The sequence below is a fragment of the Micropterus salmoides genome, unplaced genomic scaffold, assembly GCF_014851395.1.
Source record: "Micropterus salmoides isolate LMB-PRFRI ecotype aquatic unplaced genomic scaffold, ASM1485139v1 Ms_hic_scaffold_19, whole genome shotgun sequence".
Lineage (NCBI taxonomy): Eukaryota > Metazoa > Chordata > Actinopteri > Centrarchiformes > Centrarchidae > Micropterus > Micropterus salmoides.
The window spans coordinates 11,532,782-11,555,101 of NW_024041039.1; the positions used below are offsets into that span (position 1 = coordinate 11,532,782).

Sequence of the window (22,320 nt, forward strand, 5' to 3'; positions counted from 1 at the left end):
TTTTAGAGGCTGGAAGCAGTGAATGTTTACATTCTTGCTTTAAATGACTTAAATAATTTATTATCAATATGGATACATATTGTGTCAATATGTACTTACCGACTCGTCTTCAATCATCGCTGCAGAGTCAAAGAAGTCTGGTCTTAATTCTGCTCTTTCACGTCTGTTCCTCGATGGCGGCTAGAAAGGACAAAAGCCAAAATTGATTTGATGAAGTAAAATAATTAATGGAGACAGGGCTCTTGATGCATCTTTATTTCTTTAATGGAATTTCACATTCAAAATGCGGTGAGAGAAAGCATCGTCACTGACCAGGTCGATCACCATCGTGTCTTCAAACTCCTCGTTCATATCCTCCAGCTGGCCCCGCGATGACATCATCACATCCTCGAAGATTGGCTCTGCGTCATCCTCCATCAACCCGCGGCTAATGGAAAATTAAAAAAGAAGCAAGTAGAAGGAACACAATTAGAAAAGCAGCAGCAGCACACCCAACTGATTACCTTCTTTTTTCTTATTCTCTTTATTCATTAAAAACGTTTGTTGCAGCTCTCTAATTTAACAGCGGACTGACACGACCCATAGCGAAGTTGCGAAGCCCGGGCTTCATCTGTTTGTGCTGCTGTTTTTAAAGCTTAACACACTTACACAGTCTGCCGGACGCCCTGATTGCTGCGTGACTTGATGTAGTTCATGCCCGTCCGGTCCTTCCTGTTTACCTCGTCCATCTTCTGCTGGCCGAGCCACGACATCTGCATCTGAGGACTGAAGACAAACAGAGGGTCAACATACTCCAGTTTGATATCACTTCTTAGTACTTGCTATTACATAAAGGTTACTTGTAATTCACCGGTTTACATAACTCAGTTCAATATGTATTTGGAAGTAAATAGAAGATTCTGACTGACACTAATCTTGTCTGTCTTAAAAGGTAATTCATGAATTGGTTTTAACTTCACAAACCATTTCATGTTGGTGTGTATGAATGTATATGTTTTCATTCTGAGTATACACTCACTTGTGTACGTAGTCGTTCTCTGATCCAGGTTCTGAGTCCGGGTCAGGCATGTGTTCTGCCGGTCTGTTCTCTCTGAGGACTGTTGAGGTGAGCTGGGGTGTCTGCAGCGCACCCGGTGTCTGAAGAGTGTCATTACGCATCATCCACGAGCCCTCCACACTAGTCTCTTCTGAAAACGAACGCACAGAGAAAAGTTGATAGTATCAGAAACACAATTTCACGTAACGGATACAGTGCAGATAAGCCTACCCAAATAGAGAGTAACCCTCATCTGTGTTTGTGCACCTGTCTCACCCTCAATGCGTTTCTTGTGTAGAGGCGGTCGTCCCTTCTTGCTGCGGACTGAGCCAGTCTTGCTGCTGGAGCCCGACGTGACAGACATGTGGTCCTCGTCTCCTCCGGTCAGCAGGCTGTTCCTGTAGGAAATCAGCGGCAGCCACACATCCTCCCGACGCTCCGACATCGACTCTGACATAAACTTCTCCAGGTACGAGTGGCTGAGAATGCACGCAGCATATTAGCATGATTCATTTATTTTGAAATGACATTACGAAGGTTTTAAGTGTAAGATTAAGTTTTTGTCTTAGAGTGGGGAAAAAAGATGGAAGGGAGTACTTACACTGTCTTTTTGTCTTGGCGGATTAGTTTGGAGGAAAATTCACTCAGAACCTCAAGGAAGGCCAGGTTGATAGGAGGAAACTCTGGTCCTCGAGGATTCTGGTACTTAAATGCAAACTCTATTCCATCCCTGACATGAGTGCACAAGACAGAGACAGAAAGGGAGGAAATAAATTGCTAGCAGAAAATATTTCCATACATTCAAGACATACTCTTGTCATAGTGTGAATTTATTAGATGTTGAATTGACTTTTCCCAGCAAATCTTAAAATATAAATATGTCACCAGATGTCAGTGTACTTTTCTTCAGCTTGTAAGCAATTTAGGCTATGTCACCCATCCTGTAGTATCCTGTGTATGTTATGGTAGCCCGAATTTGAGTGGAAGCTGTAGTACTGAGCAGATACGCACTCAATCAACTTTTCAGTTTTAAAACATCTGTAATAGATTTATTTCCTATTTTGCTCTCAGTCTGTGCTTTTACTTTTTTCAGTCAGGCTTGCTCCAGCATTTTAGGTACCTGAGCTACATTTCAGAATATATTAGGTTAGACAGACACCTTGAAAAAGGTTTATTTGTGTGTTAATAATAATGGCAGAAAATCTACCATTAAAAATCCTCTACATGACTGACTGAATCAAAATCCTACACATAATATTCACCTTTTTATTACAGATTCAAATCCACATCACTAAAATGTAGCACAGTCATCTGCAAACTTTCTAATTCTGTTGTGGGAAACACCCTCACCGTCTTTTTATCTCACTTTAATCTTAGCTAAGTGTTCTTAACTCCCTAAATATCCGATTACAGGTGTAAGCCCAGTCTAGTGCCCGCTAGAGAAAAGAGCCCTCGTGGTCTTACTTGTGCAGAGTGGCAACAGCCTCTCTGGTCTTGATCTGATCCAGGCCGAAGGTGAGCGCGAAGCGGCGGGCCAGCTCCTTGATGCCGCTGACATGAGACGACGTTCGGTCCAAATTGGGTCCCTGATCCTGCAGAAGCTCGTTGAACAGCTGCAACACACACACATTGACTAAGTGTTTGTGGCTATGCACATGAGAGCACTTAAAGAATGCACCATTTCAAACCAGACAGCTGTGTATGGAGCCTGTAATTTTGTCTTTATCAGAGTCTCACCTGCTGCAGACTGAGGATGAGTGTCTTGGCACAGAGAATCTTGTCTGTCTGTCTGGTTTTACTCAGAGTCTCCTTGATGATGTCGCCATAATCATTATAATACTGAGGCAGAAAAACAAAACAGTTAAAAACATGCAAGATGACAAACTGGAGTACATTCAATCTCACGTCATCTACAGATTTTCACAATTGCAATCTAAACCAGAACTTATGTGACATTTGACATCCAAATTAGGTTACTTTTTTTGTGTTTAAAAGAAAAAAATATTCTTCTTAAGCTCCTTGTTTTTCCATAATGCATTTAATTTACAGTTATTTGCTCTTCTATTTTGTCATTTTGGATTTATTCATTTTTAACTAAAATGATTACTAAGATAAATCTGCTACATCCTAGAGCAGTCTCCTTTTTACATTTAACAACTACAAACTTAAAAATAGTGTATCATTAAATTATAATTAGAAATCAAAGACATTGCTAAGACAAACTGCTACAATCTACACTGCATTTTTGCAATAAGGCCCAATCAAGCAGGCGATCAACTCAAATCTTTTAAATCACCTTTAGATACCGTTTTAATGGTTTCTGAATGTTTCATATTGCCTTATTATTTTATGCTGATTATGTCAATATTGCTGTCAAGTACGGATAAACAGCCACCTTCATGTAGTGTTTGAAGATGTCGGCAGCAGCGGGCATGTCTACAATGTCGTAGATGATGAGTTTGCAGAAAGCTGCAAGCAGATTTCTCCTTTTGTGGAGAGCCTCGATCTTGTTGGCTTCGTCCTCCTCATCTCCCTCTAGAGGCAGATGGACAGATAAATGAACAGGAGGACAAAAGAAGATGAGGAAAATGGCAAATTCAACAAAACAAAATAATTTTGTTGATTTTTCAAACTATCTTCAAGCTCATCTAATTCAGTAAGAGCTGTAATTCAATGAGAACTGTCTCTCTCACCCATGCTCTGACTCTCATCGTCCTGGTCGATGAAGACGTGGTCCAGGACAAAGTTGAGCAGCTCGTTCTGCAGAGTGCCGTCCGGGTTGAAGACCAGTGGCTGGAGGCCCTCCCTGCCGCCAGAAGTCAGCTGGTGACTGAAGATCATCAGCAGGTCACAGAGAAGCATGAACGCCTGAGCAAGAGGCAAAAATGAGGAATTATGATATAACATAAAAAGACAAAACTAAAGACTGATTTCTTTCGTGTGTTAGAAAACATGCTTGTTTTGTCAAAATTTTTTTTTTTGTGGGTCAACAAAAAAGTTTCTTTCTATTCCCTCTAGTAGATCAGAATAAACTCATCTTTACGTCTAATGAAAATTAAATTTGATCAATCATGCTCTTCTAACATCTCAAACACTGTGACAGTTGTGACTGTACACAGTTTCTAGTTTTTAACTGGTTATCCATACACATTCTGACAATAATGAATAAAAATGACATCCTTTATATTTTTTTGTGAAAGTGGAGGTGTGAGCAGGTCAGGTGTGTATTGTCACCTGTTCTTTGACTGGTGTGTTGACGTTGGACAGGCACTGCTGGCACACAGCCAGGAAAGACTTCACCACTCTCCTGAGAGCCAAAAGGTCATCCTGCGCGCGCGCACACACACACACACACACACACACACACACACACCCCAGAAACCACAAACATTAGCCACATTTTTAACAGAAAATCGATATTAAACAGCATTATCAGTCAGTCTAAATGTCTTGCCCTAGCTAACTGCACCAGAGAAGTCATCAAACTTTAATGATTCCAATTAATTATCTACTAACTTCATTGAGGCAGAAGAATCAATACACTTCGTGTTAACGCTGGTCGAGTCTGTCAAAGGGCTTCAGAGAGCACAGTGGGACATTGTAGACTTATAAACTAATGAACAATTTTTCTTTTTTTATTCTTGAGACATGTTCAGGAATTGTTATTCTGAATAATTTAAATATTAATGGTCAGTGGTGATGCTGTTATAATGCATCAGCAACCAATAAATCCCTAAAAATGCTTCTAAATGACATGTTTCTGATTTCAAAAGAAAAGGTGTTAAAACTATTACCTACTACTACTCAGTGCATGTTATACTAATATTGGCTGCTTGGATCTGATAGATAATTAATTGGCAACAACTGACAATTTATCATTTAAGTAATTTTTTAAGCGAAAATGCCAAAAATTTAGATGTCTTTAATATGAATAAATGAATATTAAACAAATTAATATTTGTTCATTTTCTTAGGCCTTCTTCTTACAAATAAACTTGCCTTTGACTAATAGACCAAACACTTCATCAGTTAATTAAGAAAACTATCAGTAGTTGCATCATTAGTTAATAGTGAATAATTAAAAAAGACAATAATAATAATAATAATAAATAATAATAATGATGGACGCACATGCAGAATATTTAGGCTACTGTAGGTCAGAGTGCAGAAATACTGAACTTGAGTTAAAAAAGACCATCTTTCAACTTGAAATGTTGCGCTGTAGGAGAGGCAAAATATTCCCCAGCAGTGAATTAGGGGTTAAACTGTCTTGGAGGTTTGGCCTTCAGTCTTCCACAAAATAACAGCCTGATCTGCTGCCGCTGTGCAGTGTTTAAGTGTTAAATCAAATAGATTGGGGGTAAGCCCCTGATTCGGTAGTAAGCATCATGTCCGATCGTGAGATTAATTTTCACACCTAAGCTGCCCTTCTCAGCAGAAATACAGATAAGCTCCTGTCCCTCTGGGTCACCGATGCTCAGACACAGCAGTCTTATCTCTGAGCCCCTGACTGAGGATAAATGCTGTGTTCAAATCTCTGTCAGTGAGGTGAGTCGAGCACCTTGCTGGGTGCCCCCTCTGTGATCTTGACCAGCTGCCAGAGGATGGAGTAGTGGGAACACTGCAGGGCCTGGACAGCTATCTGCTCCGGCATGGAGCCCTGCTCGATGCCCGCCTTCAGCAGCCGGTAGCAATTCCCAAATAAGTCCCACCGCGTCAAGTCGTGGGCACTAAGGCAGGAAACAAGAGGGAAAACACATTACATTTCACTGATTAATTAAGTTTATTTAGTGGAAGTTTTTATCCAGTGCTTTCATTCAGTTTTACAATTTACAAGTTTTGATGTGGTATGGATGTCTTGGAGTGTTAGCCTTTGCCATCACCTTGGACTATTCACTATTTTCTGATATTTTGTGATAAATACTAAATAATTACTTGAGAAAACAATCAGAACATAAATCAATAATGAAAATAATATTTTAGTGAAGCTAAACGGATGGAAAGTAAAAAGTAAGGAGAGAGTCTTACTTGTGGAAGGCTGTGAGTCTCTTGAGAGTCGATAAAACATTGTAGATATCGTCATCATCGGCCTCCTCAGCCTGTAGTGTAACAAACACCTTTTAGCACACAAAGGCTAGACTAATATTTCTGCCTTTAACCTAAACACATGGAATAAACACTAACCCTAGACATGTAAGTATTATGATTCTCTTTAATTTGTATTTTTGCACCTACATTTGGGCCTGGCACAACAAATTTGAAATTGATATATATCTTCATAAATTTATAAATCAAATCAAATAAAGATTTTGGGGCATCATTTCATAGTGACAGTGGAGATACAGACAGGAAAAATTGGGAGTGGGGAGTGATATGGCTTGTTATATTCATGTGTCTTAACCACCAGTACATCAGGACACCTCAAAACTGCATATTTCTAATCACCCACACATGTTCATGTGTAGCTTGGGACTAAATTAAAAAGCTATGGACCCCTTAATGACATTATGAATAATAAATACATCCACATGACTATTTTCACCCATCCCTTTCCAACAAACACCTGCTGCTCTTCCCGTCATACCTCCTGCAGAAGCTCTTCCACAGAGTGTGTGAAGCGATCCGTCATCTCGTCGATGAGCTGTGAGCGGGCGATGTCCACACGGTTCATGATGGTGTACTCCTCAGAGCAGAGGATGCTGTAGGTCTTGCTGCAGGCCTCGAGCACATCCATCTCGATGTGCTTCTCCACCACCAACCGGATCTGCTTTAGCAAGGCGTCCAGGTGCTTCTCCATGCGCCCAGCGCTGTACACGTCCAGGTCAAAGAACTGAGGGATCTGCAGCAGGTTGGCTACCTTCTCAGAGTCTGCCTGGTACTGTGGATGAGGAGATGGAGAGGCGGGAATTATATAGATGTCTTATAGCATACATAAAAAAGTCAGAGGCAGTAAAGAGAAAGAGAGACCCTTCAATCAACACCTGATCCTTCTTTCTGTTTCCCAGTCAGTGAAATGGCTGATTACATTTTAAGTATTTAGCCAGCACATTTGTCCAGTGTGGCATTCATTCAGTAACACTTCTCATGAATAAGTAGAAGAAGTAACACCTTGATAGATAATTTCGACAAACAGATCAGACACCCAGCCCACTCATTAATCAGTGTCAACGGTCTCTCTTTTGCTGGTCCTATGCAGGCTGGCTTTCAGGAAGATCTTACCTTGGACAAAAGCATGGGCAGAGCCATGATGAAGTGCTCTGTCAGTTTGTTCTTATCGTCTATCTGAGTCTTCCTCTCCTTTGCTGTCAGCACCTGGATGAGCACACAAAAAAGCTCAAGGTCAAATGTAGTAGGTGTAAAAATAGGCAGAAAAAGGGTCATAAAGTGTTATTCATGGACATTCTCCATGTGCTACCTCACACAATAGTTTGTGCTGAGGTCCCTCTACATTGCACCCAGATGTAAAGTAAGTTACCAGTGACAATTTTGGCCCAGTAACGGGCAATTACAATAAATAAGAAAATGTTAAATACAGTTGTCATTTAAAATGATCCGGTTTTTTTTTTGACAAACATAGCAAGATTGGTTCATTTTTTTCACATTTAACAGAGCTTGGATTAATCCTATAGTAGCATTTAACTCATCCGTTCCTCTCATCTTCAAAACCAAGACACACTAATCTATAATGACACTTGTCTACTTGATCTCCTGATCTCCTGTCAAAGTACACAGTCTGGGAACATAGTCACATAAATATCTCTTTTAAATTGGCAGAGTATGACTACCACGTCTAAATTTAGACAGATTCTTTTCTGTACAAACAGAGGGGAAGGCAGGCAAGAACAGCCGTGGCCTGGATTTGAACCCAGGGTGTCGCAATTGGCACAGCAGTGTATGCCTTAGCCTTTTAAAAACACAGTGACGAGCACTGTAGAACTCCTGTTAACCAATTTTGCCGCCTTGAGCAGACATTTAGCTAACTTACAACACATGAATAGACAATTGTAAGTATTGCTCAAGGCCTCTGTTGGCAGGTTACCTCATGAGTCTCACCTTTCTACTCAATTGGTGCACAATTCAAAGTGAATGCTGACAGAGTGCTAACGGTGTACAGAGTGTATACTTGACCAACCCGTTTGCCAGTGCCTCTGCCAACAGGTGGATGTGCCTCTGCTGCCTGTCGGATGGTGCACACTGTCAGCTCTATCAGTGCACTCTCCTGTCTGTCTGACAACACTGCAGAGGAAGACGGAGGGAGTCAAAGCAAAGGAGAGAGAGAAAGAGATATATACAAAGAGAAGAGAAGGAAGCAAATGGGAAAGAGAAACAGAGAAAGGGATTTAAACAGGGACCAAGAAAGAGTTTCAAGGAACAAGATTTCATGGCATCATCTCTTCTAGATGTTTTTTGGCTGTGAAGTTGTGCTTGATGTGAAGTAGTCTAAGCCACATGCTTAAAGAGAGAACAAGAACAGTGTGTGTGTCTTACACTCCTCTCCCTGCACAGGCTCCTCCAGCAGAAGTTCGGTCATACACTCCCAGTCTTTCAGCAGCTCCTGAGAGCTTTCCCACAATGAGTCCACCAGGTAGGCTGCATGCTCATGGAGCTACACAAAGAAAGTACATGATCAGGTATTGCAGGCATTGTGTGTCTCCAACAATGTAAATTTGCCAGTTTAAGGGTTTTACCCACAAGGATACGGTAACAATATATTATTTAAACGTTTAAAATATAATCTACCTTTGTGCATAGGTGGTATGTATAATTTGTCATTGTTTGTGCATTATGTGTAATAACAGTGACAGTGTGTGAGTGTTACCTCACTCTCCAGAAAGAAGAGCACCAGCATACGGATGAGATTTCCGTTGGGACTGCTCCTCCCTCTGCGCTTAGCCAGCGCTTCTTCTGCCTGCGGGTCATGACGACTGAATAACCTGACAGCAGAAAGAGAGATTGAGAGATGGAAAAGAGGAGAGCGAGAAATAAGGAGAAGAAAGGAGCAATACAGAGAAGGAGTGAGCAAAAAAGATTAAAGACAAGGGAGGAAGCTAATAAGACAGACTTTAGAACCCACTATTAAATGACTAATAAGATCCAAACTAAAAGGCAAGCTCAACATTATTTCAAATCAAAATTATCTTAAGATAATATAGGAAAGACTTCAGGATGGACTCACTTCCTGTGCAGGAACTCTCCAGCAGCAACTGCCACTGGTCTGTGGGCAGAGTAAACCAGGTGGTACACATTCTCACAGTCCTCATTGGATAAGGCGTCTTCACTGCCCCTGTAACAGATAATAAAGATAACACTTAACACAAAGACGTAAAAATTGGCTTTGGTGTCTCCTCAGTACAAATCAAGGAGTACGAGAATCAGAAATAATAATGTAGGGAAGAGTATTTGAGTACATGAAACTAAATTTATTAGGCATATAAAGTGATGTCCATTGAAACAGTGCTTTGAGTGAACAATTGTGCCCAATGTCACACTGAACTAATTATCCAACCTATTTGTGGGACAAGGGCAAAAAGCATTTCAGTTACTCACTGCAGGATGAGTGTGACCAGTCTGATGGCCTCCACAGCCACATCATACTCCTTATCCAGTGTCATTGATACAATACGGTCCTGTCAAAACAGATATAATTAAACAGGGAAGCAACTTGGATAAATAAGCGCAACAGAAATTAGACAACATCAGATCTAAGCATGACTCAGTCCTATTTTTCAGTGTCTTAAAAGCAGTCACGATTCTAACTTTTAATTCTTGCGGATATTACCTTGAAGCGGTTGGTGAACAACTCTAACTTGGGGAACAGTTCTCGGTTTGTGTACAGATTCTGTAAAGCCTTAAGGCACTTCAGACGAACCTCTCCTTGCTGAAAAAGAGAAAGAAACAGAGTTTAAAAAATTTCAAAGAAAAGCAGATTGTGGTGGGCTAGTAAATATTATCAGACCCACTGAATCAATTTAGAAGTGGTGCACTAATATCATAAGAAAACATCAGCAGAGGCTTGAAGAAATGCGAGAAAACAAACAACAAAACCGTGGTGGTGTGCTTACCCTATCGTGTAGCGTCCATCCAACATATTTCAGGTAACTATCATTAAGAAAAGCATCGCTGTACATCTTCATCCATACTCCAATCTCCTCAATACAGATGGCTCGGATTTCAGCAATCGCATCCCTGGAAACAAAATTACATTCACCACGAACATCATTATTATTATTATTATTATTATTATGACAAACAAGTCTCCGTACTGCTTCGGCAGACAACATTTGACAAAAAATGGTCATGTCTGACTGTTAATTATTAACATCAACAAACACAAAATGTACCTGTAGCGATGCACAAAGATTCCCTTGAAGATGGAATTCATCATATTCTCTATTTCGTCCTGGTTTTCTTGAAGCTGTAAAGAGGACAAACACCAAGTTTTAGGAAGGACAGACTGTGGCCAGGACATTTTAGTATGTAGCACAGTATCCCAATAAGCTAAACAGTGACAACAGGTTATTCCTTATTTTTAACAATCTGAAAAGTTACTTTAAACACCAACTGACCTCCTTCCTCTTCTGTAGCAGCAATTCTAACTTCTCATTGGCCCGTTTACCGGCTATCTTGTTCCTCTCAGCCTCGTACTGTCTCTGGGTGTTGTCCTGGTGAATGCTCAGGTTCAGCGCCACATTCACCAGCGCTGTCATCAGCTTCATCGCTATGTAGAGACAAAAATGCACATACTAAGGCTCTGTAATAAATAAATTCTCCTCCATAAATTTTCCTCGCAGGAAATTTGTTCTTGATTTCTTCATTTTCTACCTCTTGTAAAAAACCTGTACACAAGTCTAGGTTAAGTTCTATAACATAAAAGAAGAATCACACTTTTTGTTTTTTTGTGGCAAACAAAGTTGTCAGATGCAAACACGGTATACCATAAGTATAAAGGTGTAACAGTAAAGCGGTCGTCTCCCACATCAAAATAGGTTTCCTCAATTGACAGGTGGAATAATAATCTCAGTCATTTTTAACGTCTTTGCAGACACTTTGATTACATGTATTTATTGTCATTACCTGCCTCTTGTAAGATTCAGCACTACCCTAACAACATCGGTGGTGTTTTCATTCACTGCCAGCCATTGTGGAGGTGTGTGCAACTCACTTAATAACTGTTCAAAAACATAGTGTACAAATAAATGTCTTATTGTTACTGTAATGATGAGGACTGCTGCAGCACTCATAAAGCTGGTGTCAGTACCTGCTAACGTGGAGGTGTGTCTGAAGGCTCGCACTTGAGAGTCGGACAGGCCAGTGAGGAGTGAGATCACCGTGTCCATCATGTACTCGTCGTAGATGATGCTGTACTGACACTGTCGGATCAAAACGCTGATGAACTCACAGAAGTTGTAGCGGAACTTCTTCCACATAGGCCCTGGCATGGTGAGGGGATAATCCCCGCTGTCCTGTTGACAAAAAACACACAGTGATCAGAGAGACTTCATTATCGTTTCTCGAAATGATCTGGTTCAAGCCTCTGTGCTGGCAAGCATTCATCCAGCTGGAGTGTTTCTGAGCAACACGAACAATTTTCTTCCAAGTTTTAAAGATAATTGACTACGCCATCATTCAGGTCAGTGTTGATACAGCAGACACACTTAGGGGTTAGATCTTACAAGTGACTATATTAAATTTGTGTCTTTAGATAGCTGAATTATTTGCTGCTATTAAAACTATGGTTGTTATAGATGTGTGTATGCTCTGAGACATGTTTTCAGTAACATGCTTGTAATGATTTCTGGTTGAGTTTAAGAACACATTTGTTACCAGTGAAGGAGAGCAGAATCCTTTTTATTTGTTGAACCGCTGATATTTGTTTGTTACGCTCTGTTCTGTCAAAAGTCTGATGTGGTTAGAGCTTAGTAAAAAAAAAAACAACTGAAAACTGATGTGAGAGGTAAGTGACTTTCATTTTTTATTGTGTGATTTAAATCGCACTGCACCCACTTACAAATATCTGTTCCTTCTGCTCATACATAAAAAATAGTTTCCAACTTACATTGAATATAAAAAGAAAATTGGTTTGAGCTGTCGAAGAGACATGAAAGTCTCAAATGCATTTGAAGCCTTAATTATCCTTTGGAGGATTATTCCTGCTTGAAAAAAAAACCTGACGAGCACACACGGTGCACAATGCTTCTTTAGAAAGGCCACCTGTTTGCATTGCTACTAAACACAACCCCACATCCTTGCAAACAATTACACCACAGCAATTTCACTTGCATTAATTACTCCCTGACTGAAGCAGACAGTTACCTCATCAAACTCTTCAGTCATCTTGCGGATGATCTCTGCGTTCTGCATGTTCCTAAACATCTCAATCCTCACAGTGCCTGGTTACACAACAATAACAACATGATATTTAAAATTCCAGCAACACAGAACAACTGATCTCGCTAAGTTTCAGCAGTTATACTAGACTTACCTTTGCACCCTGAGCACTGGATGAAAAAATTAATGAGGTCCAGCAGTGCCAAGTCTCTGTCTTGCTTATACGACTCGATCCACTCATCCACCACAGACTGTTTACACACAGAAAACATACACACACTAAGATTTTTAAATGTCAATATTTTACAAAGTCTAACCTACAAAATGGACAGGTGCTGTTAAACCTGAGTGCAAAACAGTTTTTAATATAAGAAACACCTTGTGAGGTATAAACAAAAACAATTGGACTTATTTGATTCAATAATGTATTTATTTTACAAGTACGAGTATGGCCACTTGAGAAAATTAAAAACACATTCACCCACCTGCATGGCGCTCTTGCCCAGTTTGACCACTTCAAACAAAGTGACAGGGTCTCCACCGTCTCCATTATGTTGAGCCACACCGTTGGCTTTCCCTCGCCCTCTTGCTACGCCCACAGCCTTGTCCATCGGTGACTTCCGAGGCTTCTTATTAGAGGTCTGTGGGGATGAAGGTGTCAATAACACAGGTAGGTAACCCAAACACTCATTGGTTATCTAACAGAAATACACCTTCAGGCACACACAAACACAGACATGTATACACTAGGTGTTATAAGGGCTTGTTTCCTCACCTCTTCCAACATACACACATGCATGCACACACTCCAAAAACCATACACAAAACAGAGACAATAACAAACTATTTCCTCTTCCCTCTAACTCAGACTCATACCGGGGCTTGTTTTCCAGGCCTCCCTCTCTTCTTCTTGCCTTTCATCTCTGGATCTTCCAACTCACTCATGCTCATACTTAAGCCCACTGCGTCAGTTGCCCCAGACTCATTGGATGAGTCCCTTAGAGAGCAAAACACATACAGATTCAGAAGCTTTTGTTGATCCACAGAGCAAATTAAGAATTCAGTTTCATAATGACAGATCAGAATAGTGAAACTATATGGATGACAAGCAAACCAAAGTACTTGTTTTAGTGAAGTATAAACTAGTGCAGCACAATTACTGCAATATTTTGATGAGGGTCAAATGTGTGACAAAACAGTATTAAGCAGTAAAGTACTGTAGTGCTGCAGAGATGCCCCAGTCTAGAAATCGTGTTCTCCCAATATAAGAAAACATGTTTGTTTGGTATGACCCCAACAAATGTCACATCATCATGATTTTTCATACACAAGTTAAAAACAAAAGATTTCATTTAAGGCCACAGAGCGGTTACCAGTAACATCCACATTTTCTACAGGACGGTAAATGCATGCAATGTTCTCTTTCTGTAAATTGTGTGATTCACTCACTGTAGGACGGGGAGCTCCGAGGTGATCATCCTGGTTAGTGAGGATGGCGATGTGGTGTGTGTTTATGTGCGTCTTCAGGACTGAGTGGGGTTCAGGTCAAAAGATGGGAGGCACAAGACAGCAGCTCAGTTGGGGGAAAGTTCAGGAAAGGGCAGGGAGGAGAGGCTCCAGGACGGACTGCACTCAACTTGCTGGCACTTAATTCTCTTCAGCTCCTGGAAAACAAACACAGCGAAAGTGAGGAAATGATTATTAAAAATACAAACATTTCGAAACAAATCCAACCAGTATCAACCATAAATGATACAGGTGCTTTGTTGCACATAAACAGAAAACTGATTTAGATCAAGTGGAAGCTGTCAGGTTTATTAATGAGGTAATAAAGTGATGCCCCTCAAATCACTAGCAATTTATTAAACTGTGGCAAATGACTGCTCTAAATGGTTTGTAACATTAGTTAATACCTAACAGTTTATATGATGTGTGAAGGTTACGAGTCACAGTTGTGAAATGTCATTGAAAGCAGACAGAGACAGTTCAATACTCTGGTCGATCAGGCTGTGGAAGTGGAAATGGGGAGAGGAGGACACCAACTGGCCGCTTTGAGAACTACAACAGCAAAATATTGTGGGACGTGTAGTGAGGATTTGTACACAGGAGTGTTGTTGTAAAACTATTTCAAAAACAAGCCTGAAAACTGTCAGAAATGTACCATAATACATAAACTAAGTAAGCTTTCTCTATTAAATTAAGAATACGATCAGCTTAAAGTGTGACATTACACTATTTTGAACTTTGTAAAAGTAGAATTACACAGAAAGCAGAGAGCTGCTATGACTTAATCAAAGCATTGCCCTCTGGTCAAAATAAAGGTGAAAAATCTTTGAGTCTTTGTTAGACAAAGGCGAAAGACGAAAAGGATTTCCAAAAATTGGTTCCTGAATTATGAAACTATTGAGGTGCCACAAACGATGCAAACTCTGTGAAACAATCCCAAAATGCCTTGCAGCCAGAGCTCAGAGTAAAGCTAAATTCTCATATAGAAGATTTCAATATCAGTTATTTACCTGTTCATATGCAAATGAGAGCAAAGAGCAAAGGAGGATCAATGCCGCTCTTCACCACAAGAGGCAGTATGATCCACAAAGTCCTCTGCCCAAAGTCTATCTCCAAACTGCTTAATTGAGTTTTAACTGAGGAAAGTGGTCTTAAAAAAATCCCTTAACACTCATTTAGCTCACAGCTCGGTTCCAGTCCAGTTCTGCTCACCTACAAAGGGTTTTAAGAGTGTATTTTCCCCAGAGTGTGTGTGAGTGTATACGTGTGTGTTTGAAAGTAGGTCTGGGCAACAGTAGGGGGCAGGCTAAGAGAGTGTGTATTTAAATGCAGTCTTCCACGATGTGTTTGTACTGAGGAATAGCATGGGCAGGAACTGAACTGCACACACACACACACACACACACACACACACACACTTTTCTCAGTCAGGCTGTCATCTAAGCCTGAGAAAGAAACTTCAGGTGAACACAGGATTTCAATCATTACAACTACAGAATACAATTTTTCCTGCCTGTATGGTCTAGTTGCTTGGAATAATATTTAATAAAATCTGAAGTTGGCCTTTATCTGACTACCACTCTCAAACTTCAATAGCCCACTGAGGTGGAAAGGAGGAATGGCTGGGATTTGACCTGCTAGCATACACATAAGCTTCTGACTTTTGGCACTTGATATTCCTGCTGCACAGACATTAAACCTACAAAAAGGATATAGAGGCTCGATTCTGCCGACATGGCTGCACATATGAATGGTGGGGGAAATAATCCCGGCCGTTTGTGGAACAGCATTCAAAAACTCGGACACGGCAGAAACTTGCACAATACCACAATAAAGATAACAAATCCACTTGCTTTTTAACATCTTTATTTGTAACCTGACGATGTTTTTCTGCTCACATAAATTCTGCATCAGAATCAGAAGGATATTTAATACAATGGAAGTGAGATTGTAATGGAAATGACATCTAGGAAAGTTAAGTTTTAAACTTCTTATGAGCAACCTTAATTAACATGCTGGCAGGCGATCAGGGAAAAGGGTAATAGTGGAAATTATGAAAGAGCAACAGGAAAACCTAACACAGAATGCTATAATTAAAAGGAATATATACTACTTATATTTTGGGACGTCAAGCACAGCGAGCTTACAAGTTTCAACAACACAGAAAAAAAGATTTGCACACAGCATGCGCTTCAAAGCATCCTTCATCCTTCACCTCCAGCCCTGAAGTACATGCAAAGCATTTTTCTCTCCTTTTTAGATTAAAACAGATTTGAGACTTTCAAAAACGTTTGGGAAATACAGTAAGAATGAAGACAGCTTTCATAAAATACTATATATGACATGACTGCTGTCATTTCTTGTCAAATACTACAATATTTTTATCACAGATATGTGATATTTAACAGGCAAAAAGACCATTAATTCAGATAACAGTAGGGCTGAACATTAATTGTTTTCAAAAGAACGCGTTGAAAGAACGCGATTAGCTAATTAAAATGTTGGTCAATTATACAGCGCATCTGACCCGTTTTAAACAATCATGCAGTTACAAATTCATTCCATTGTCATCCTTGTGTGACATATCTGCTGGCCAATCACAAGCGACATGCGCCTCCTGTTATAATCCTGCTCACCAATCAGAGCGGGCACAGGGCACGTACATTTTACAACAAACGAAACTAGAGGAAAACGTGGGTTAATGGCGCCAGCCAAACCGACACAGGCAGCGGCTGTGCCGCAGTTTTGTCCGGCGTCAACTCACACTTAAGTGTTTCAGCAGCGGAGCGTTTAGCCTACACGTTGTTAGCGTGTTGCTAATTTGTCATTTTGCGTGCTTCAACTACGGATAACAGCTCTCTGCGGGCTACATATCCTACATGGAGCATTTCAGAATAAGAGCGTTTTGCCTGTGTGATTTTGCTGACTTGTTCAGATTTTGCGTATTTGTTCACTTGTTTTTTGCTTCTACTATGGTTAAGTAAGCTATGTAGTTAAATTGTTTCTTTTTTGTCTGTTTTAACTGTGTTTATTGTTGAAGTACGATCTGGAGTCTGCAATGGGTGTTTTATTTTGAAAATAGACCGGATTCTCAATAGAGAGCCTAAGTCACACTTCCGTGTCCGGCTCATGGGAGCTTAGCTGTTTCTCAATCTCCATTCTTTTCTGGACTTGTGTTCTTGTGGACTTGTGAAACGTCATCAGTCGCAGCCAAAGTACTGTTCCAATTAAAAAGTCCGCATCTAGCCAAGTACAGTCAAATACCCGAATGTGTTCTCGCTCTGCCCGTTTTACGGAGCCTGCATCGGTGGTGACTTGTGTGGACTTCGGATCGCCAGATATCCCAGAATGCAGTTGTTAAAACTCGAATATAAATCAAATATGTGGTTGAATTCTCAAGACAGAGCGAATTTTAAAAAATGCTACGATGTTTTCGGAGATGTGAGGTCCTGCCCGCTAACGGTCCGGCCGTCATCAAGTCCGCTGCTGTTCCAACTGCTGAATGACTGACTGCGTGATCCCGTTCCTGGGAGTTTGTACTCCCGAGCCGAACTTGCCAAGTCCGATCTTTAAAGTACAGAAGTCCGAATCTTGGCGAACTCGGTATTCAGAAACAGCCCTTAGTTTGGAAAAAATATGTATGGTAGTCAATGGCGAGAGACAACTTATCTTTTTATCCCGTTAGAACTGAACCCTGAATTACACATATGATGTTGGTCAATTTAAAATATAATTTTGCAAGTCAAGAAAGTTACATTTTGTTGTAAAACAGTAAATTTACATGTCGTTTTGCGTCTCGCACAATATACATCACCAACATGTTAGTGCGGTAAAGCTAGCTTTCTTGCTACTAGCTAGATAATGTACCTATGTTCCACGCAGAAATATATCTCACCTGATGTGTTTAATCCAACGACTCCTGGCTCTTTCATCACATCATCCTCTCATGTAAGTGTTTTGATGTTAGCTTCAGTCATTAACAGAGAAAGTTATGACGTCACATACGCGACTTTTGGGTTTGTGGTCTTTGTAATTACGTATTTTCACAGTCTTATATCTAAATGTGTAATTCAGGGCACAATTCAAACGCGATGAAAATATTTGTTGTCTCCTGCTATTGACTACCGTACAATATTGACAGTATATTACTGGACGAAGCCACTCCGCTGATTTGAATGGAGAGGAGTGAAGCCAGTTTTGGACCAATAAAATACTACTACAGGGCTACTTCCTGTTGGCACCAGTGTCTACTGCGCATGATCGCGCAGCACAACCGTGGTTTAATGACGTAGAACAACGGCAGAAACACCGTAATTCTGGTAGCTGCACCAACAAAAGATTTCATGGCTCAGTGTGTTTGTCTGACTCGGATCGTCACTGATTAATCAGCCGACCTACGAGGCTCACCTGTGAAACACCGAAGCAGCGTCACTGATGGCTGAATAGTTTTTTTTAGATTGCTGAGAGCTTATAATCTAAGCAATACGGTTACATCTCATGTGCGACGGGGTGTCACAGGGTTTTGACGTCATTTTTGGGCCTTCATGGATCCCTCCATGCAGGCTTTGGCAGGCTTCACTGTCCGATCTCTGGCTTACCCCCTTGGTTCTGTGTCTGATTTCCTGCCTGTTTCATCAGGGGCGAGTTCAATCTCAAAACGTTTTGCACCGGTTTGCAACATTTTCAGATTGAACATGTTTCCTTGCAACGTTGTGCAACGGGCTTCGAGGTATGTTTTCTTCTGTTTGGTGGGCGTGTCACAGGTGTTACCAAATCAGCAGCGACAAGTTTGTAAACACAACGGAGTTAAGAAGGCAGGGAAATGCAGTGCGCTTGAGTACACAACAGGGTGTTTCCGTTGAAAAAAACTTTTTGCTACGTTTTGTCAGCGCTGAACTCACCCCTGCTCTGTGCTGCTTGACGCGGCTTCTGTCAAAAATAGACTGGCAGTGAATATTGAACTTTAGCTTAACTTCAATAAAAAAAATTAATAAATCGCAAATTGAATCGTAATAGCAATATCTGGCAGAAAAATTGCAATTAGATTTTTCCCCAAATTGTTCAGACCTAGATAACAGATATTGCACCTGCACACTCAAAAAAAAAAAATCACATCCCTGCTGAAAACACTTGTATTGGAGATGCCAGTTTCAACCAAAGTTAGTCCAAAGTACAAACAAATAGGTAACCTAGGAGAGACTCCCTCATCCTAGCTCTACAAAGCCTACTCACTAAGACCAGGGGCGCATATACAGTGCAAACAAACTGGAGAATCTGAATTGGGAAAGAGGGATGTGATCTGAACAAACAAACAAACAAAAACCTCTCCAGTGAAGGTAAACAATATGGAAACAGGGACACCTATGAAGCACCAGAGGGTCTGAATGTATTCCTGTCAAAAACCAACTACAACAGAAAAAATATTAAAATTAAATTACCCATGTTGTAGAGATGTGGAGAGGAAATTACAAGGAAGTCTGACTGTAATTAACAGGACAATAACTAAAAAATGCTGGTGTTAATGAAACATAACCTCATTTAGTCTTGTCTAATCATTTTGAGTGATTTTAATTTGTGGATTAATCCCACATAAACTCTTCACATAATTTAGAGAGAAAATAGCCTAATCAAGATGAAGATGCAAGACACCATGCGAACAGTGAAATGATATTGCTCCTCCAATAATTGACTCTTGATACTGGTAATTAGCATAAGTTTAAAACTTATTAATAAGAAGTAATCAAATTTTGTAGCAAAGTAACTGGATTAAAGCCACAGCGGTGCAGCTTTAGATGACTGACACGGTACAAAACAGAGGAGGCGGGACTGCCCCTATTATGTCATTTCACCACTGTCCCACCTGCCATCTCTCCCCTCCACTGCTGGAGATGCCACCTCCACCGTCATCATCCCTCTGTACTTCATAGACTGTTACATCTCAAATGCTTACTCTTTCTTTATCCCAACATGCGTCTTTCATCATCAGATTATCTTGATTTGAAACAACTACTGTGTCATGTTTATTTTTTATCAGTCCTGAGCTTTTTATATACACTCTATGGTCCTGAGCTACACAGAAAAAGAGGAACAGGAAAAGGGTGGGGTGTGTGTGTGTGTGTGTAAGCTTGGAGCCTGCCTGACCCATTATTGACCAAAAAAACGAAATAATCCTCAATGCACATTGGCTTTCCTCGTTTTCTCGACGCACTAACACTCTCTTTGGCTTTCTCTCTCACACACACACAGACACACAGATTGTAGCGGCTTCAACAGGATGCTATGAATAATTTGCACTGAGTCTCCTGAACTGTTACTCAATTTTGGAAGACAGAAGCTGCCAACCACATTCACTTTGCACCTCTCCTCGCCCTTTCTCAGTTCACTTCCATTTACTCTAAAGACACGAATGCAAACAAACTCAAACACATTTTAAAATAACAACAGTTATTGACTGCCAAAGAAGAATAATGGATGATACATGTTAAGCCACTTTTCTGTTCACTCAGTTTAGTTTGGCTGCACTGTGACATGGGAACAGCACTGACCTGCCCTATGATATTCTGCACAAGAGCTGTGACTGTCTCTGCCCTAAACTGAGCTGGTGTCTCTGTTAACTGATAAACACGTGTGGTCAAGCAGGTTAGAGAGAAAATGGTAGTTCAAATATCTTGTTTTGTCTGACAAGCAGTGCAAAACCCAAAGGTATTACATTTAGCGTGCTATCACAGAAGAGAAAGAAAACCAGCAAGATAGACAAATTGTTTCAGCACTAGTTTACTTTAATCTAAAACTTCATTAGCAAAGCCACACATTTTACAAAGGCGTCCTGTCATATTGAAATCACTTGTGCAGTTGCAGTACCTGCATCGTGGGCTCTGATCACAGTTGCTCAATGTATAGCATGGCAGGGCTATCCCATATGCCTCACAGAATGATGGAAAACAAGAACAGTTAACTATTTACCTTTAATAGTACAAGACAGGGCCAATGTTCTCACCAAGTAACATTTACACACACAGTCACTCATAACCTTGCCAGTAGAGGATATTAACTCTGGTAGCAGGAGTGCAGGCAGCTGTACGGCTGGTAGCTGGTTGAAGGCCAGTCTGTCTACTTTAAGTATTTTAAAACATTTGCCCTGACATTCCAGGTGGTGACAGACTATCTACATTTCATATCAAGCGGAGACAAACAGGATCAAGTAAACTGCCCAGAAACTTCACCAAGACTGAACCAAATATTCCCTAAATAAATTAAATGAAGCCCAGCCCAGTTATAATAATAAAACGTCATGTAGCCACTTTAAACAGAAAGACCGGGCCAACAGACATTCTGTCCAGGTTATGGGGAGCTAATAGCCATATAAAACACAATGTGGACTTCTCTGTTTGGAACAAATAAAATCTATAAAATATGGTCCAAAAACTGAACACCAGGTAATGTTCTTATTGGTGATCTACAGGTTTTAGGTTTACTGGAAAACAGTGGACTACACAGACGGAAAATCTGTATATTTTAATGTGATATTAAAGAACAGTAAAAACTTTGACACTGTTCTGAGACATGCATGTCTGCTACAATACTGTGTTATCCACACATGCAAACATGTGAAGCAGTTGAGTTTTCTTCCACTTTATGCTCAAAAACCTTCTCTAGCACTAATAAGTGGTAAGAAATTAAATTAGTGATATTCAGCATGTAACTGTAGCCACTCATGCTTAAAACAGACACACCGGGGTTTGGCAGTGCAGTTATAAGTGCTGCTTCAGAGGCACTAAAACAAACCCTCATGTTAACTATATCCTGTCGAGTCACTACATCCTGTGTGTGTGTCTACTTAAGAGAGTGCAAGACAGAGAGACAACGAGCGAGCATCTGAGAACCACTTAAAATGCATGACATGTTCTCTAGGAGGCAGGCCGCCGTTGCTATAGCAACTGGTGTGGGTCATAAGCCCGGCGGTGACGGCATATTTGATTGGCTGTGTGGAGGCTGGAGGGGACCACAGCGAGGGGGTTAAAATCTGACTTACTGACTCTTACAGGACTCCTCAAGTTATTTTCCAATTAGTTTTCCTCTTTCTAATTCTGCAGATGTAGACGCACATTCGTCACATAGCTAGCTAAAATGAGGCCGGGTGTTTCCTTCCTTCTGGACACCATTCAATCCCATTCACGATATTGCTGAAATTTGCAACAAATCTTAAAACAGTGTAGCGATGAGAGTTATGGGTTAGTATAAAATAAAAGCACAAATATATTAATGTAGGTCTGAGCAATATGGCCAAAAATGTTATGATTTAAAAAAACTCATATTATACGATATTGATAATTATCACGATAAATGTCAAATCATTATTTCTTTCAAGTTTAAAGGCTGATTTTTGCTCCTGAGTGAAAACTGAAGAAACCAGATGGTTAATTGTGGTTTTAAACTATTCTTTATGGTCA

General features: G+C 40.4%; 1 protein-coding gene across 2 annotated transcripts in view; it reads right to left on the bottom strand.

Moving 5' to 3' along the window:
* stag1a (stromal antigen 1a) overlaps window positions 1-22,320 on the bottom strand; it is a 54,518-nt gene that overhangs the window by 2,619 nt on the left and 29,579 nt on the right. The window contains exons 1-30 of one of the 2 annotated variants that reach the window (XM_038728917.1): window positions 13,814-13,842; window positions 13,241-13,361; window positions 12,850-13,005; window positions 12,519-12,615; window positions 12,350-12,426; window positions 11,295-11,499; window positions 10,603-10,754; window positions 10,378-10,451; window positions 10,099-10,222; window positions 9,816-9,914; window positions 9,584-9,663; window positions 9,213-9,320; window positions 8,856-8,970; window positions 8,525-8,642; window positions 8,169-8,272; window positions 7,256-7,348; window positions 6,621-6,914; window positions 6,065-6,135; window positions 5,598-5,766; window positions 4,271-4,363; window positions 3,730-3,904; window positions 3,432-3,571; window positions 2,774-2,875; window positions 2,501-2,649; window positions 1,638-1,766; window positions 1,313-1,515; window positions 1,019-1,187; window positions 649-765; window positions 313-427; window positions 100-180 (exon numbers count right to left, since the gene is read on the bottom strand). In XM_038728917.1, coding sequence (XP_038584845.1) covers window positions 100-180; window positions 313-427; window positions 649-765; window positions 1,019-1,187; window positions 1,313-1,515; window positions 1,638-1,766; window positions 2,501-2,649; window positions 2,774-2,875; window positions 3,432-3,571; window positions 3,730-3,904; window positions 4,271-4,363; window positions 5,598-5,766; window positions 6,065-6,135; window positions 6,621-6,914; window positions 7,256-7,348; window positions 8,169-8,272; window positions 8,525-8,642; window positions 8,856-8,970; window positions 9,213-9,320; window positions 9,584-9,663; window positions 9,816-9,914; window positions 10,099-10,222; window positions 10,378-10,451; window positions 10,603-10,754; window positions 11,295-11,499; window positions 12,350-12,426; window positions 12,519-12,615; window positions 12,850-13,005; window positions 13,241-13,361; window positions 13,814-13,842 — 3,759 coding nt within the window. Of the gene's footprint in view, window positions 1-99; window positions 181-312; window positions 428-648; window positions 766-1,018; window positions 1,188-1,312; window positions 1,516-1,637; window positions 1,767-2,500; window positions 2,650-2,773; window positions 2,876-3,431; window positions 3,572-3,729; window positions 3,905-4,270; window positions 4,364-5,597; window positions 5,767-6,064; window positions 6,136-6,620; window positions 6,915-7,255; window positions 7,349-8,168; window positions 8,273-8,524; window positions 8,643-8,855; window positions 8,971-9,212; window positions 9,321-9,583; window positions 9,664-9,815; window positions 9,915-10,098; window positions 10,223-10,377; window positions 10,452-10,602; window positions 10,755-11,294; window positions 11,500-12,349; window positions 12,427-12,518; window positions 12,616-12,849; window positions 13,006-13,240; window positions 13,362-13,813; window positions 14,029-22,320 lie in introns of those variants that run through there. The other variant, XM_038728916.1, reaches the window with a different exon arrangement.